Source organism: Artemia sp. Qi Xiang Cuo, chromosome 6, assembly GCF_049724085.1.
Source record: "Artemia sp. Qi Xiang Cuo chromosome 6, ASM4972408v1, whole genome shotgun sequence".
NCBI lineage: Eukaryota > Metazoa > Arthropoda > Branchiopoda > Anostraca > Artemiidae > Artemia > Artemia sp. Qi Xiang Cuo.
The window spans coordinates 14098361-14116351 of NC_142799.1; the positions used below are offsets into that span (position 1 = coordinate 14098361).

The 17991-nt window shown below is 33.8% G+C and overlaps 1 protein-coding gene across 2 annotated transcripts in view; it reads left to right on the forward strand.

The window, feature by feature from the left end:
* Positions 1-554: 554 nt before the first annotated feature.
* LOC148950893 (uncharacterized) overlaps positions 555-17991 on the forward strand; it is a 150618-nt gene continuing 133181 nt past the window's right edge. For both annotated transcript variants that reach the window (XM_089090499.1, XM_089090500.1), the window contains exon 1: positions 555-688. In XM_089090499.1, coding sequence (XP_088946625.1) covers positions 646-688 — 43 coding nt within the window. In that variant the 5' untranslated portion in view covers positions 555-645. The remainder of the gene's footprint in view (positions 689-17991) is intronic.

Sequence of the window (17991 nt, forward strand, 5' to 3'; positions counted from 1 at the left end):
CAAGTATTTTGCAGTAGGTTGCATAGGTTGCATCAAGACATGGCTAATTGTAGATAGAGAAAAGCCAAGACAGATAGTACATGTATTTGAGAGGCAAATGTTTAAATGGCTGGGGCACGGGTAAATAGCGGGAGTATGCATGACTCTTTTATTGGACACATACTTGTCAGGTTATTTTTTGGAAAGGAACGCCTGCCTAGTGTCTCAGGCCTCATGTTGACCAGGAATTTAAAATTGACATAAGGCCGTTAGATTGCCTGTAATGAGAGGCAAACAAGGCACGCCCGCCTATGGTCTTAAGAAGGTTGACCAAGAATTACGGGTTCCAAGCGTGTTGGACACGGGTTTCTCAAAATTGTAATCCTCCAGAATAGCACCGTTGAACATGGATTATGAGAAGACGTTCGCAAGTGTTGAATACGGCACTCAAAACGATAGTCTGCAAAACCCGTGTCAAACTCCCTTGTTGGATATAGGTGGCCTGAAAAGAAGGCTTTGGTTTGTAATTACTTTGAATCTGGCGCTAAATACCACAAGCCAATAGAATTTCCAGGAACCGATTGGATTTCCAAGGCTAATGGAACTAAACAATGGGAAGTCGATTTCGCTTTCTAGCTACCGAAATATAACGTTCTTTCAGAAGACATGGAAAGAAAAACCATTGGTGAAGTTTCTAGCATAAAGGAGGGCAAGTTAATTTGTGTAGACTAGGCCTTTTCCTCTTTAGTTGCAAAGTAGTAAATTCTATAACCTAGGATTAAAGATAGATTCTAGAGCCAAATCATAAGTCATGGGCATATGTCAATTCAGGGTATATATTTGCACATTAGGGGGGGGGGGAGTTATTAAACTTCATTTCTGATGCAAACAAATGCTAAATTTGGTTTCAAGAAGTATCTATGACTATAGCCTAGGCTAGAGGTAAGTTTGAACTTTACCCCCCCCCCCTGTAATGTGCAAACATATAGGATATCCTGAATTGGTATATAGGCTATAAGGGTGGGGATAAAGCTCTATTTCAATGCAAATTAATGTTAAATTTGGATTCAGGATGCCTGTTTAGACTATAGAGATAAGTTAGTTTCTTAGCCATCTGAATAATCTGTTAATATAAATTTTAACCAAAATTATTTGGCCTAAACCACCCAGAAAGCAGATAGTCTAATTGTTTAAATTGTTAAAATTTTCTTACTAGGCTGTGTTGTTTATAAGATTAACTTCAATATTTTAATGGTCAATATCTACCAAATCATATTATTGAGTTAGGAATAAAGTGAATACACCATTCGATGCCTTTTTTATGCTGATTACGAATATAATAAGCGTTTCTCAGAAATGAATTTCAGCCCCCCCCCCCTATATAGGCTATACCTAACCTAACCCTGAATTGGCATATATAGGGGGGGCTGAAATTCATTTCGGAGAGAAATGATTATTATATTCGAAATCAGCATAAAAAAAAGGCATCAAATGGTTTATTCAGTTTTGTCCTAACTCAATAATATGATTTGGTAGATATTGACCACCTAACCTAACCCTGAATTGGAATATATAGGGGGGGGGGGGGGATCAAAGCACATAAGATCATTATGGAACAGTTTACTTTGTTATACGAAAATCCTAATTTTGGTAATAATTTCTTATTTTTGACTGGTTTGTCAATTAAAAAAATATTTACTTAATAATCATCAATTATTTCTGCTCAGCTTAATTTTTAATACCAAGGGACCAAAATTTGCTCAGTAAAGTAAATTTTACTCAAAAAATTGTCTGGTGTGCTCTCTCTAGCAATGAATACCCTCACCCCCCTATTGGAATACAATCCCCCATACCATAATTCCACAAGAAAAATTATTTTATGCAATTTTCTGCATTTAGTTGTATTGATATTCATTTTTTTGCGTAGTCAATTTGTGAATTCCCCCCTCCCCAAATTATGCAAAGGAAAAACTAACTTACTGCACTAAAAATCCAGTCATAACATTTTTAGATAAATATCTTGCAAAAACCACTTTTAAAGTTTAACCTATAAGGTTCAATTAACCTTTCAGTTAGCTAGTTAATCAAAAAAGTACAATGTAAAGTTAAGTTATAAAAAGCTCTATGAATAGTAATAATGTGATTGATATTCAGTTGCCTTGGTCTGGCTGAAGCTTCATTTTGACATTTTATTTTTTTTCTATTTTGGTCTCTTAATTTCACTTTGCAAAGGATTCTAGAAAAATGTATTTAGGGTGCTAAGAGAAAAGACAATTTTCCCAGATTCTTAGCATATCTAGATTGTTTTTCTCAGGCTGGAAAATTAGTGCTTGTTTAAAGATATAAAATTTAATATAGGCCTAAGTGTTGCAAAGTAGAATAATTGTCTTAAAGTAGGCCATTATGTAAGGGTAACTTATGTTTAAGTTTAAATGTAAAAAAAAGTTTGCCGAGATTATAGTCAGTCAATCTTGTCTAATCCAGTCTCAGTTATATAAAATAATCTATATCCAAGGTAGCTGTGTTTCAAGAGTGACACTTTGGCTTTTTCCTGTTGTAGTCTGCAAGTTCCAGTTAATTTCTAGAAAGCACAAAGGGTCTAGCCTCAAGTGTGGACTCAGCAAGGTTGGTGAATATGACAATCCATTATGGGGAACCATATATAATTCTTGCTTGGGGCCAGAAAGAATAGTGTTTGATAGTAATTGAGCCAGAACCTACAGTGTGCAATTTAAATCCAGAAATTTGTAATTTTTTCTATTGGGGTTTCCTGGGAGATATGAGCCCTTGCTTGGGGCCAAAAAGAATAGTGTTTGATAGTAATTGAGCCAGAACCTACAGTGTGCAAGTGGATGTGAAGTTTTATAGTCTTGCATCAGAGATGTTGAAAAAAGTTATTTTGAAAAAAAGGACTATAAAATTACACTAATATGTGCATTAAAAAATTTCTTGTTTGATCACCATCAAACAATAATTTATCATTAGTTAAATTTATGATTTTGATGACTGTTGAAGTTTGTTTAAAAAATTGTAAGTATTGTCAAATTATAGAAAAAAGAAATTCAAATTGCAGCATGCTCAAGAAATTTTAATCCCAAAATTTGTTATTTTTTCTATTGGGGTTTCCTGGGAGATATGAGACCTTGCTTGGGGCCAAAAAGAATAGTGTTTGATAGTAATTGAGCCAGAACCTACAGTGTGCAAGGGGATGTGAAGTTTTATAGTCTTGCATTAAACATTTTGAGAAAATTATTTTGAAAAAAAGACTATAAAATTACACTAATATGTACATTAAAAAAATGTCTTGTTTGATCACTATCAAACAATAATTTATCATTAATTTAAATTTATGATTTTGATGACTATTGAAGTTCATTCAAAAAATTGTAAGGATTGTTGAAATTATAGAAAAAAAAAAATTCAAATTGTAGCATGCTCAAGAAATTTAAATCCCGAAATTTGTTATTTTTTCTATTGGAGTTTCCTGGGAGATATGAGCCCTTGCTTGGGGCCAAAAAGAATAGTGTTTGATAGTAATTGAGCCAGAACCTACAGTGTGCAAGTGGATGTGAAGTTTTATAGTCTTGCATTAGAGATTTTGAAAAATTTATTTTGGAAAAAAGACTAAAATTACACTAATATGTACATTAAAAAAATGTCTTGTTTGATCACCATCAAACAATAATTTATCATTAGTTTAAATTTATGATTTTGATGACTGTTGAAGTTAATTCAAAAAATTGTAAGTATTGTTGAAATTATAGAAAGAAATTTTCAAATTGTAGCATGCTCAAGAAATTTAAATCCCAAAATTTGTTATTTTTTCTATTGGAGTTTCCTGGGAGATATGAGCCCTTGCTTGGGGCCAAAAAGAATAGTGTTTGATAGTAATTGAGTCAGAACCTACAGTGTGCAAGTGGATGTGAAGTTTTATAGTCTTGCATTAGAGATTTTGAAAAAATTATTTTGAAAAAAAGACTATAAAATTACACTAATATGTACATTAAAAAAAAATGTCTTGTTTGATCACCATGACACAATAATTTATCATTAGTTAAATTTATGATTTTGATTACTGTTGAAATTTGTTCAAAAATTGTAAGTATTGTTGAAATTATAGAAAACAAAAATAATTCAAATTGTAGCCTGCTCAAGAAATTTAAATCCCAAAATTTTTTATTTTTTCTATTGGGGTTTCCTGGGAGATATGAGCCCTTGCTTGGGGCCAAAAAGAATAGTGTATGGTAGTAATTGAGCCAGAACCTACAGTCTGCAAGTGGATGTGAAGTTTTATAGTCTTGCATTAGAGAAGACTATCTAAAGCTATGCACCTAGGCTTTTTTTTCCATCAAGCTCAATTCTAGCAGGCAGACATCAGTTTCAAATCAAAGTTGAACTAAAAATTGCATAAGATTTGTGACAGTTACTTAGCCTAATCACTAAAGTAATTGGGTCTTTTCTAAGTAATGATATTAGAAACTGGGCCCACAGCATCAAAATCTACCTTTATGTAAAGACACATTATCTTTTTTCCCAAAAGTTCCAACCTATTTCTATCTTGTTCAAAATTATCTGCTTTACCTCCAGATATGAAAGAAAAACCTTTGTCCCCTTTATTACAGACCCCCCCCCCCTTTATTGGCCCTTTTAAGTTAGAAAACAATTCTTACTTCATAATATGCTGAATAATTTTACCTAGCGCATTTTGCATGAAGACCTGCTATACTTTACCCCACCCCCTAATGTGCAAATATATAGCCCAAGTTATATATTTTCCATCTATTCTGCCATTTCTCTTTCTCTTGTTTCATGCTAAGCTGAAAAAACTTACAAAGAAACCAGTTCTACAGTGCATCAATGAATGAAGAACTTAACATAGGCACTATAACAGACAAGTACTTAAGGACAGTATATGCAACAATATAATTATATGCCTTAGTCAACTTAGCAATGAGGTTCTTGTATCTTTTGCTAGTTAGTTTCACATGTGCAGATGTTAAAGGGAATTGTCTGGGGGGGGATTTTTACCAGGTTGGAGCTGTTTAGAGTATCGTTTTGTTGGGGTGATTTTTCATGGGAGAAATTCTCTATGGGGGAGTTTTCCATGGAATAAATTCTCCAGTAGGCAATTTTCTGCAGGAGCAACTTTCTTCTAGGGGGCGGGTTATTTGCAGGAAAGCTTTTCCAAAGAGGAAGAGATTTTTGGCATGATTTTAAAAACAATGTTTTCAAATAAAAGTGCACTAAGAAAATTTTTTCACCTGGAACCATCTGCAAGAAATTTTTTAGGAGGAATTTTCTGCTAGAATGGGATTGTCTGGGAGGACTTTTCCTGGTGGCGGGGGGGGGGGCTTAAGTATTTTATATGAGAATTGAATTTCCATGAAGGGATTTTCCAGAGGGAGAAGGAATTTTCCATGTAGAGAGAGCCTGATTTCTCGGCATTATTTTAAAACAATCATAAATTAAATAAAAAAACAAACAGGCTTTTTCAACTGAAAGTAAGGAGAAACAACAAAACATAAAACGACAAGAAATTATTACATATATGAGGGGGCTGCCCCTCCTCAATTCCTTGGTCTTTACAGTAAAGTTTTACTTTTGTCTCAATTTTATAAGAACAAATCCTGAAATACAAGGACTGTTTAATTAGAATAATAAGCTTTTTTAAACGTTCAAAAAAACTGTAGCATAAAGAGCAAGGTATTGATGAGGGGGCAGCCCCCCCCCCCGCATATACGTAATAATATCTTTTCGTTTTAAGTTTTGATGTTATTCATTACTTTCAGTTGAAAAAACTTGTTTTTGTTATTTAATTATAGTAAAGATTAGTAGAAGTGACCCTAAAGCTCGTGTCACGCACCCCTGCTGCCATCTACAATTTAGTTTAATGCTGACGGGACATAATTTATTCAAGGATTATCGATCGAGTCTAATGTGGGTGTGTCAAGGTCAATCGATCTGTTGTTGTTTGGCCACGTGCGAATGACATGAGGGGTGATTTACATAATCGATGGGGGAATTATTGAGTCACGAGCGTTGGGATGACGGGAAATAATTTATTCACGGATTATCGATCGAGTATACTGTGGGTGTGTCAAGGTCAATCGATCTGTTGTTGTTTGGCCACGTGCGAATGACATGAGGGTGATTTACATAATCGATGGGGGAATTATTGATTAAGGGGGGAATTAAGAAACAAACATGGCTTCATTGTTGTTTGGCTAACCTAACCTGTGAAATTGATTTACATACTCGGCTGTGAAATTGTTGATTCACGAACAGTTAATTAATAAACATTAATGCTTCTTTAATCTGTGAGTTACATAATCGCTAGTGGAAATTATTGATTAACTAAGAGGGAATTAAGAAACAAACATGGTTTCATTGTTGTTTGGCTAGCTTAACCTGAGAAATTGATTTACATAATCGGTGGGGAAATTGTTGATTCACGAAGAGGGAATTAATATACATTAAGGCTTCTTTTATCTGTGATTTACATACTCGCTAGGGGAAATTAGTGATTCACGATGGGGGAAGTATGACACAAACATGGCTTCATTGTTGTTTGGCTAACCTAACCTGTGAACTTGATTTACATAATCGGCGGGGAAATTATTGATTCACGAAGAGGGAATTAAGAAACAAACATGGCTTCATTGTTGTTTGGTTAGCTTAACCAGTGAACTTGATTTACATAATCGCTAGGGGAAATTATTGATTCACGAAGGGGAGAATTAAGAAACATTAAGGCTTCATTAATGTTTGGTCTGAGGGATAAACATTCTTTAGGACAGAGAGAAAAATTAATATTCTATTTTTAAATAGGGCTTCATTGATCTTTAGTGTCAGGAATCATAATTAACATCACTTGTTATCTTGGAATTATGCGGGAGTCTAAAGAGATAGAAATTTTATTTTTAAATACGGCTTCACGGAGCTTTAAGTCGGAGAGGTAAATTGATATTCTAACGAAACCCTAATAGTTTAGCTAGGAAAATTTATGAGATGAAGAGATTAACGTAGGAAAGGGTTTCCTAGAAATTTGAAATGCGTTAGCGCAGAGATGCCAAACAAAAGGAACACGCTGAAATTACGTTTAGTGATTATTTGGGCGAAACGGTTTTAGACAGGTTATGGAACTATTTCGGCGAAACAGTTAGAGACATTTTGAAAGAAGATTTTAGGAAAGGTTTTAGAAGAGAATTTGAGGGTGAAACTCTGTGGTCATTATAATACACAAGTTCCATTTGAACAGTGTTGTGAGGTCCTCTAACCCAACCCCAAAGGGTTCCAATCCTCCTACCCCAACCCCAAAGGAAGCCCCCGGTCCTCAAAGGCTCACCAGGCCCCATCTGTCCCCCCCGACCCCCAAAGACCATCCCTGTGCTCCAAAGGCCCTCCCTGTGTCCCCAAAGGCCCACCTCCGGGCCCCAAAGGCCCATCGAGCTTCCAAAGGACCAACGGGGTCCCAAAGGCCCTCCACCGGTCCCCAACTGCCCCTCCGGACCCCCCAAAGGCCCTCCCTGTGCCCCAAAAGCCCCCCCTGTGCCCCAAAGGTCCTCCTCCGGTCCCCAAAGGCCCATCGAGTTACCAAAGGACCAACGGGGTCCCAAAGGCCCTCCACCGGTCCCCAACTGCCTCTCCGGACCCCCACCGGCCCGCCCCGGGTCCCCAACTGTCACCGAGGCCCCCAAAGGCCCTCCCAGTGCCCCAAAAGCCCCCCCCTGTGCCCCAAAGGTCCTCCTCCGGTCCCCAAAGGCCCATCGAGTTCCCAAAGGACCAACGGGGTCTCAAAGGCCCTCCACCGGTCCCCAACTGCCTCTCCGGACCCCCAAAGGCCCTCCACCGGCCCCCCCATGTCTCCCCGGCCCCCCCCGGTCCCCCCCGGCGCCCCACAGGCCCACCCAGACCCACAAATGCCAACCCCCGCCCCCCCAAGCCCATCCCCTGGTCCCTACAGGTCCCCCCCCGAGCTCCCAAAGGACCACCGACCCTCAAGGGACCCACAGACCCTCAAAGGCTCTCCCCGTGCACCCGTCTTTCGGTGAGGTGTGTTGTCTGAAACCTATGATTTGGGAATGTGTAGTTTGCTACTTCAGGCTTTTCTGAGCTAAGGTTTCTTAGTCTTTCGTTGGTGTGTGTTGTCTGAAACCAATAGTTTGGGATGTGTAATTTGCTATTTCCGACTTTTCATAACCGGATTTCTTAGTCTTTCGTAGGTGTGTGGTGTCTGAAACCTATGATTTGGGATGTGTGGGTTGCTATTTAAGACTTTTCTGAGCTGGATTTCTTAGCCTTTCATATGTGTTTAGTGTCTGAAACCTATGATTTGGGGTGGGTGGATTGCTACTTTTGACTTTTCTGAGTTGGATTTCTTAGCCTTTCATAGGTGTTTGTTGTCTGAAACCTATGATTTGGGGATATGTAATTTGCTATTTCCGACTTTTCATAACCGGATTTCTTAGTCTTTCGTAGGTGTGTGGTGTCTGAAACCTATGATTTGGGATGTGTGGGTTGCTATTTTTGACTTGTCTGAGATGGATTTCTTAGTCTTTCATAGGTGTGTGGTGTCTGAAAACTATGATTTGGGATGGTTAATTTGCTATTTTTAACTTTTCTGAGCTAGATTTCTTAGCCTATCATATGTGTGTACTTTCAGAAAATTATGAATTGGGAGGTGTAGTTTGCTTTTTGGACTTTTCAGAGCTAGGATTCTTAGTCACTCATAGGTGTTTGTTGTCTGAAACTTCGAGTTTGGGGTGAGTAGTTGGCTATTTCAGACTTTTCTGAGCTAAGGTTTCGTAGTATTTCGTAGGTGAATGCTGTCTGAAACTTATGATTTGGGATCTGTAAATTACTATTTCGGGCTTTTCTGAGTTGGATTTCTTAGTCTTTCATAGGTGTGTAGTGTCTGAAACCTATGATTTGGGATGTGTCGTTTGCTATTTTATACTTTTATGAGATCGGTTTCTTATCCTTTAATAGGTATGTGATTTCAGAACAGTATGATTTGTGATGTGTAGTTTTATATTTCAGTCTTTTCTGAGCTAAGGTTTTATAGTATTTCGTAGGTGAATGTTGTCTGAAACCAATAGTTTGGGATGTGTAATTTGCTATTTCCGACTTTTCATAACCGGATTTCTTAGTCTTTCGTAGGTGTGTGGTGTCTGAAACCTATGATTTGGGATGTGTGGGTTGCTATTTCAGGCTTTTCTGAGTTGGATTCTAAATCTTCTTAAATTCAATTCCGAGCTTTCTCAAAGAGATGAAAAAAATTAAAGTTCTGTTCCAAATATTTTCCCGGAAGAAGAAAAGTTCAACTTCAATTCTGAATTTTCTCAATGAAAATGAAAAAGTTATTGATCAAATCTTTTTTCCCAAAAATAATATAAAAATTTACACTTCTGTTCAGATTTTTTTCTCAAAGAGATGAAAAAATTTAAAATATTGTTCCAAATTTTTCATAGAAGATTGGAAAAGTTATACTTTGATGGTGAATATTCGAGTTCTAATCTGAATTTTACCAAAGAACACAATTCAATTCTAATTTCCCCAATAAAAAATTTAAAGTTCAATTCTAAATTTTTTGGTGGAAGATAGAAAAAGTAATATCATACTTGTGAATATTTTCATGGAAGATAAAAAGTTCTAGTTCAATTTAAAATTTTCTCAATGAAGTGAAGAATAATTCAAGTTCTCTTCTAAACTTTACCAAAGAACACAATTCATTTCTAATTTCACCATAGAAAATAAAAATCTTAATCTACAGTTATTTATTTCACAAAGACATATAGAAATTTAAAGTTCAATTCTAAATTTTTCGGTGGAAGATAGAAAAAGTAATACCATACTTGTGAATATTTTCATGGAAGATAAAAATTTCTAGTTCAATTTAAAATTTTCTCAACGAAGTGAAGGAAAGTTCAAGTTCTCTTCTGAATTTTCTCAATGAAAAAGAAATTAGTCATTGATCATTTCTATTTTTCCAAATAATATAAAAATTTTTCACTTTAGTTCAGATCTGACTTGAAGAGATGAAAAATTTAAAATACTGTTCCAAATTTTTCACTGAAGATAAAAAAGTTCAATCTGGCTCGAAGAGATGAAAAATTTAAAATACTGTTCCAAATTTTCTCAACGAAGTGAAGAAAAGTTCAAGTTCTCTTCTGAACTTTACCAAAGAACACACTTCAATTCTAATTTCTCCAGAGAAAATAAAAATCTTTCCACTTCAGTTCTTTATTTCACAAAGACATAGAGAAATTTAAAGTTCAATTAAAATTTTTCGGTGGAAGATAGAAAAAGTAATACCATACTTGTGAATATTTTCACGGAAGATAAAAAGTTCTAGTTCAATTTAAAATTTTCTCAACGAAGTGAAGGAAAGTTCAAGTTCTCTTCTGAACTTTACCAAAGAACACACTTCAATTCTAATTTCTCCAGATAAAACAAAAATCTTCCACGTCAGTTCTTTATTTCACAAAGACAAAGAAATATAAAGTTCAATTCTAAATTTTTCGGTGGAAGATAGAAAAAGTAAGATCACACTAGTGAATATTTTCACGGAAGATTAAAAGTTCTAGTTCAATTTAAAATTTTCTCAACGATGTCAAGAAAAGTTCAAGTTCTCTTCTGAACTTTGCCAAAGAACACACTTCAATTCTAATTTCTCCAGAGAAAACAAAAAGCTGCCACTTCAGTTCTTTATTTCACAAAGACATAAAGAAATTTAAAGTTCAATTCTACATTTTTCGGTGGGAGATAAAAAAATTAATACCATACTTGTGAGACTAAAAATGAAGATATTTATGCAGAGTTTCAACTAGCTATGGCTAAGTTTGCTAAAGACAAACTATTTTCTTGCGAAAACACACAAACTCAGAAAAAATGTTCAATGTTTGCTTTATTACCTAAGCAATTAGACTAAAAATGAAGATATTCATGCAGAGTTTCAACAATCGATGTATAAGTTTGCTAAAGACAAGCTTTTTTTTTCCAAAAACAACCACCATCATAATAAATATGAAAACTTATAATATAGTACATACGCTCTTAGGCTTAAATGTCTATATGTTTTAATATTTTAAAATACATCTGTATCTGTTTGCTAAAGACAAGTCATTTTCTAGCAAAAACACACAAAATCAGAATTAAAATGTACAATGTTACTTTATTAACTAAGCAATTAGACTAAAAATGAATGTATTAATTAATATTTTCAACTAGCTATGTCTAAGTTTTCTAAAGACAAGCTATTTTCTTGCGAAAATACACAAACTCAGAAGTAAAATGTTCAATGTTCCTATAGTACCTACGCAATTAGTCTTAAATGAAGATATTTATGCAGAGTTTCAACTATCTATGGCTAAGTTTGCTAAAGACAAGCTATTTTCTTGCAAAAACACACAAAATCAAGAAGTAAAATGTTCAATGTTCCTTTAGTACCTACGCAATTAGGCTTAAATGAAGATATTTATGCAGAGTTTCAACTAGCTATGGCTAAGTTTGCTAAAGACAAGCTATTTTCGTGCGAAAACACACAAAATCAGAAAAAATGTTCAATGTTCCTTTAGTACCTACGCACTTGGGCTTAAATGTAGATATTTATGCAGAGTTTCAACTAGCTATGGCTAAGTTTGCTAAAGACAAGCTATTTTCTTGCGAAAACACACACAAAATCAGATAAAATGTTCAGTGTTCCTTTAGTACATACACAATTAGGCTAAAAATGAAGATATTTATGCATAGTTTCAACTAGCTATGGCTAAGTTTGCTAAAGACAAGCTATTTTCTTGCGAAAACACACAAAATCTGAAAAAATGTTCAATGTTCCTTTAGTACCTATGCAATTAGGCTAAAAATTAAGATATTTATGCACAGTTTCAACTATCTATGGCTAAGTTTGCTAAAGACAAGCTATTTTCTTGTGAAAACACACAAAATCAGAAAAAATGTTCAATGTTCCTTTAGTACCTACGCAATTAGGCTGAAATGATGATATTTATGCAGAGTTTCAACTATCTATGGCTAAGTTTGCTAAAGACAAGCTATTTTCTTGCGAAAACACACAAAATAAGAAAAAATGTTCTATGTTCCTTTATTACCTACTCTTTTAGTCTTAAATGCAGATATTTATGCAGAGTTTCAACTAACTATGGTTAAGTTTGCTAAAGACACGATATTTTCTTGCGAAAACACAAACAAAATCAGAAAAAATTTTCAATTTTCCTTTAGTACATACTCAATTAGGCTAAAATTTTATATATTTATGCAGAGTTTCAACTAGATATGGCTAAGTTTGCTAAAGACAATCTATTTTCTTGCGAAAACATACAAAATCAGAAAAAATGTTCAGTGTTCCTTTAGTACATACACAATTAGGCTAAAAATGAAGATATTTATGCACAGTTTCAACTAGCTATGGCTAAGTTTGCTAAAGACAAGCTATTTTCTTGCGAAAACACACAAAATCAGAAAAAATGTTCAATGTTCATTTAGTACATAAGCAATTAGGCTAAAATGAAGATATTTATGCAGAGTTTAAACTAGCTATTTCTAATTTTGCTAAAGACAAGCTATTTTCTAGCGAAAACACACACAAACAGAAAAAATGTTCAATGTTCCTTTAGTACCTACGCAATTAGACTAAAAATGAAGATATATATGCAGAGTTTATACTAACTATGGCTAAGTTTGCTAAAGATAAGCTATTTTCTTGCTAAAACACAAACAAAAACAGAAAATATTTACTATGTTCCTTTAGTACCTACGCAATTAGTCTAAAAATGAAGATATCTATGCAGAGTTTCAACTAGCTATGGCTAAGTTTGCTAAAGACAAGCTATTTTCTTGAGAAAACACACAAAATCAGAAAAAATGTTCAATGTTCCTTTAGTACCTACGCATTTAGTCTAAAAATTAAGATATTTATGCACTGTTTCAACTAGCTATGGCTAAGTTTGCTAAAGACAAGCTATTTTCATGCGAAAACACACAAAATCAGAAAAAATATTGTTAGGTTAGGTTAAGTTAGATTAGGTTAGGTTAGCCTACGTACGCGCGCATATAGGTTAGGTTAGGTTGGATTAAGCTAGGTTAGGTTAAGTTAGGTTAGGTTAGGTTAGATTAAGTTAGGTTAGGTTAAGTTAGGTTAGGCTAGGTTAGCCTACGTACGCGCGCGTACGTAGGCTAACCTAGCCTAACCTAACTTAACCTAACCTAACTTAATCTAACCTAACCTAACTTAACCTAACCTAGCTTAATCCAACCTAACCTAACCTATATGCGCGCGTACGTAGGCTAACCTAACCTAATCTAACTTAACCTAACCTAACAATATTTTTTCTGATTTTGTGTGTTTTCGTATGAAAATAGCTTGTCTTTAGCAAACTTAGCCGTAGCTAGTTGAAACAGTGCATAAATATCTTCATTTTTAGTCTAATTGCGTAGGTACTAAAGGAACATTGAAAATTTTTTCTGATTTTGTTTCTTTTCTCAAGAAAATAGCTTGTATTTCGCAAACTTAGCCATAGCTAGTTGTATCTGTTCATAAATATATTAATTTTTATCATAATTTCGTATGTAATAAATTTAAATTTTTCATTTTACTTCTGAGTTTGTTTGTGTTTTAGAAGTAATTGGTATTGTCTTTATCATTCCTAGACATAGTTATTTGAAACTCTGCACTTCTAAATTAAGATATATTCTTAGTTAGAATTACCTCATTTTAAAGATACCATTTTACTTATGAGGGTGTATGTTTTTGCTAAGAAAATAGCTTGTCTTTAGCAAACTTAGCCATAGATAGTTGAAACTCTGCATAAATATCTTCATTTCAGCCTAATTGCGTAGGTACTAAAGGAACATTGAACATTTTTTCTGATTTTGTTTGTGTTTTCGCACGAAAATAGCTTGTCTTTAGCAAACTTAGCCATAGATAGTTGAAACTGTGCATAAATATCTTCATTTTTAGCCTAAGTGTGTATGTACTAAAGGAACACTGAAAATTTTTTCTGATTTTGTATGTTTTCGCAAGAAAAATAGCTTGTCTTTAGCAAACTTAGCCATAGCTAGATGAAACTCAGCATAAATATCTTCATTTTAGTCTAAATACGTATGTACTCGAGGAACACTTAAAATTTTTTCTGATTTGGTTTGTGTTTTCGCAAGAAAATATCTTGTCGTTATCAAACTTAACCATAGCTAGTTGAAACTCTGCATAAATATCTTCATTTTAGCCCAATTGCGTAGGTACTAAAGGAAAATTGAACATTTTTTCTGATTTTGTGTGTTTTCGCAACAAAATAGCTTGTCTTTAGCAAACTTAGCCATAGATAGTTGAAACTCTGCATAAATATCTTCATTTAAGCATACTTTCGTAGTTACTAAAGGAACATTGAAAATTTTTTCTGATTTTGTGTGTTTTCGCAATAAAATAGCTTGTCTTTAGAAAAATTAGCCATAGCTAGTTGAAACCCTGAATAAATATCTTCATTTTTAGCCTAATTGAGTATATACTAAAGGAACACTGAACATTTTTTCTGATTTTGTATGTTTTCGCAAGAAAAAAGCTTGTCTTTAGCAAACTTAGCCATAGCTAGTTGAAACTCTGCATAAATATCTTCATTTTTAGCCTAATTGTGTATGTACTAAAGGAACACTGAACATTTTTTCTGATTTTGTTTGTGTTTTCGCAAGAAAATAGCTTGTCTTTAGCAAACTTAGCCATCGCTAGTTGAAACTCTGCATAAATATCTTCATTTAAGCCCAAGTGTGTAGGTAATAAAGGAACATTGAACATTTTTTCTGATTTTGTGTGTTTTAGCTAGAAAAAAGCTTGTCTTTAGCAAACTAAGCCATAGCTAGTTGAAACTCTGCATAAATATCTTCATTTAAGCCTAATTGCGTAGGTACTAAAGGAACATTGAACAGTTTACTTCTTATTTTGTGTGTTTTTGCAAGAAAATAGCTTGTCTTTAGCAGACTTAGCCATAGATAGTTGAAACTCTGCATAAATATCTTCATTTAATCCTAATTGCGTAGGTACTAGATGAACATTGAACATTTTACTTCTGATTTTGTGTATTTTCGCACGAAAATAGCTTGTCTTTAGCAAACTTAGCCATAGCTAGTTGACACTCTACATGAATATCTTAAATTTTATCCAAATGGATTATGTACTAAAGGAACTTTTAACATTTTTTCTGATTTTGTGTTTTAGCAAGAAAATAGCTTGTCTTTAGCAATCTTAGACATAGGTAGTTGAAACTCTGCATAAATATCTTCTTTTAATAATAAGTGCGTATGTACTAAAGGAACATTGAACATTTTACTTCTGAGTTTGGGTGTTTTCTCACAAAAATAGCTTGTCTTTAGCAAACTTAGCCATAGCTAGTTGAAACTCTGCATAAATATCTTCATTTTTAGTCTAAGTGCGTAGGTACTAGATCAACATTGAACATTTTTTCTGAGTTTGTGTGTTTTCGCAAGAAAATAGCTTGTCTTTAGCAAACTTTGCCATAGCTAGTTGAAACTCTTCATTTTTAGTCTCACAAGTATGGTATTAATTTTTTCTATCTCCCACCGAAAAATTTAGAATTGAACTTTAAATTTCTTTATGTCTTTGTGAAATAAAGAACTGAAGTGGCAGCTTTTTGTTTTCTCTGGAGAAATTAGAATTGAAGTGTGTTCTTTGGTAAAGTTCAGAAGAGAACTTGAACTTTCCTTGACATCGTTGAGAAAATTTTAAATAGAACGATAAATTTTTATAGTCCTATAAAAGGGTCAAGAGTGGTGTAGGTAATGGTAGCTCGTAAATCTACTATTTGATTAGTTAAATTAATATTTCTCTTTCTGTTATACATTGAGAAAAGAATATTACTTGGTTTGTGTTATATTTAGAACGTCTTATATTATTCGCTGCGGTTTTACAGATCAGTCTTGTAATTGACATTTTTTTATCATAGTTGAGACAATTTTGAATTGAACTAGAACTTTTTATCTTCCGTGAAAATATTCACTAGTGTGGTCTAACTTTTTCTATCTTCCACCGAAAAATTTAGAATTGAACTTTAAATTTCTCTATGTCTTTGGGAAATAAAGAACTGAAGTGGAAGATTTTTGTTTTCTCTGGAGAAATTAGAATTGAAGTGTGTTCTTTGGTAAAGTTCAGAAGAGAACTTGAACTTTTCTTCACTTCGTTGAGAAAATTTGGAACAGTATTTTAAATTTTTCATCTCTTCGAGCCAGATTGAACTTTTTTATCTTCAGTGAAAAATTTGGAACAGTATTTTAAATTTTTCATCTCTTCAAGTCAGATCTGAACTAAAGTGAAAAATTTTTATATTATTTGGAAAAATAGAAATGATCAATGACTAATTTCTTTTTCATTGAGAAAATTCAGAAGAGAACTTGAACTTTCCTTCACTTCGTTGAGAAAATTTTAAATTGAACTAGAACTTTTTATCTTCCAGGAAAATATTCACAAGTATTGTATAACTTTTTTTATCTTCCACAGAAGAATTTAGAATTGAACTTTAAATTTCTTTATGTCTTTGTGAAATAAAGAACTGAAGTGGAAGATTTTTATTTTCTCTGGTGAAATAAGAAATGAATTGTGTTCTTTGGTAAAATTCAGAAGAGAACTTGAATTCTTCTTCACTTCCTTGAGAAAATTTTAAATTGAACTAGAAATTTTTATCTTCCATGAAAATATTCACAAGTATGATATTACTTTTTCTATCTTCCACCGAAAAATTTAGAATTGAACTTTAAATTTTTTATTGGGGAAATTAGAATTGAATTGTGTTCTTTGGTAAAATTCAGATTAGAACTCAAATATTCACGATCAAAGTATAACTTTTCCAATCTTCTATGAAAAATTTGGAACAATATTTTAAATTTTTTCATCTCTTTGAGAAAAAAAATCTGAACTGAAGTGGAAATTTTTATATTATTTTTTGGGAAAAAGATTTGATCAATAACTTTTTCATTTTCATTGAGAAAATTCAGAATTGAAGTTGAATTTTTCTTCTTCCGGGACAATATTTGGAACAGAACTTTAATTTTTTTCATCTCTGTGAGAAAAGTCGGAATTAAATTTAAGAAGTTTTAGAATCCAACTCAGAAAAGCCTGAAATTGCAACCCACACATCCCAAATCATAGGTTTCAGACACCAAACACCTACGGAAGGCTAAGAAATCCGCTTATGAAAAGTCGGAAATAGCAAATTACACATCCCAAACTATTGGTTTCAGACATCATTCACCTACGAAATACTAGAAAACCTTAGCTCAGAAAAGCCTGAAATAGCAAACTACACATCCCAAATCATATTGTTCTGAAAACACATACCTATGAAAGGCTAAGAAACCTAGCTAAGAAAAGTCGAAAATAGCCAACTACACATCCCAAATCATAGGTTTCAGACACTACACACCTATGAAAGACTAAGAAATCCAACTCAGAAAAGCCCGAAATAGTAATTTACATATCCCAAATCATAAGTTTCAGACAGCATTCACCTACGAAATACTAAGAAACCTTAGCTCAGAAAAGTCTGAAATAGCCAACTACTCATCCCAAACTCGAAGTTTCAGACAACAAACACCTATGAGTGACTAAGAATCCTAGCTCTGAAAAGTCCAAAAAGCAAACTACACCTCCCAATTCATAATTTTCTGAAAGGAAACACATATGATAGGCTAAGAAATCTAGCTCAGAAAAGTCAAAAATAGCAAATTAACCATCCCAAATCATAGGTTTCAGTCAACACACACCTATGAAAGACAAAGAAATCCAACTCAGAAAAGTCAAAAATAGCAACCCACACATCCCAAATCAGAGGTTTCAGACACCACACACCTGCGAATGACTAAGAAATCTGGATATGAAAAGTCGGAAATAGCAAATTACAGATCCCAAATCATAGGTTTCAGACAACAAACACCTATGAAAGGCTAAGAAATCCAACTCAGACAAGTCAAAAGTAGCAATCCACCCAACCCAAA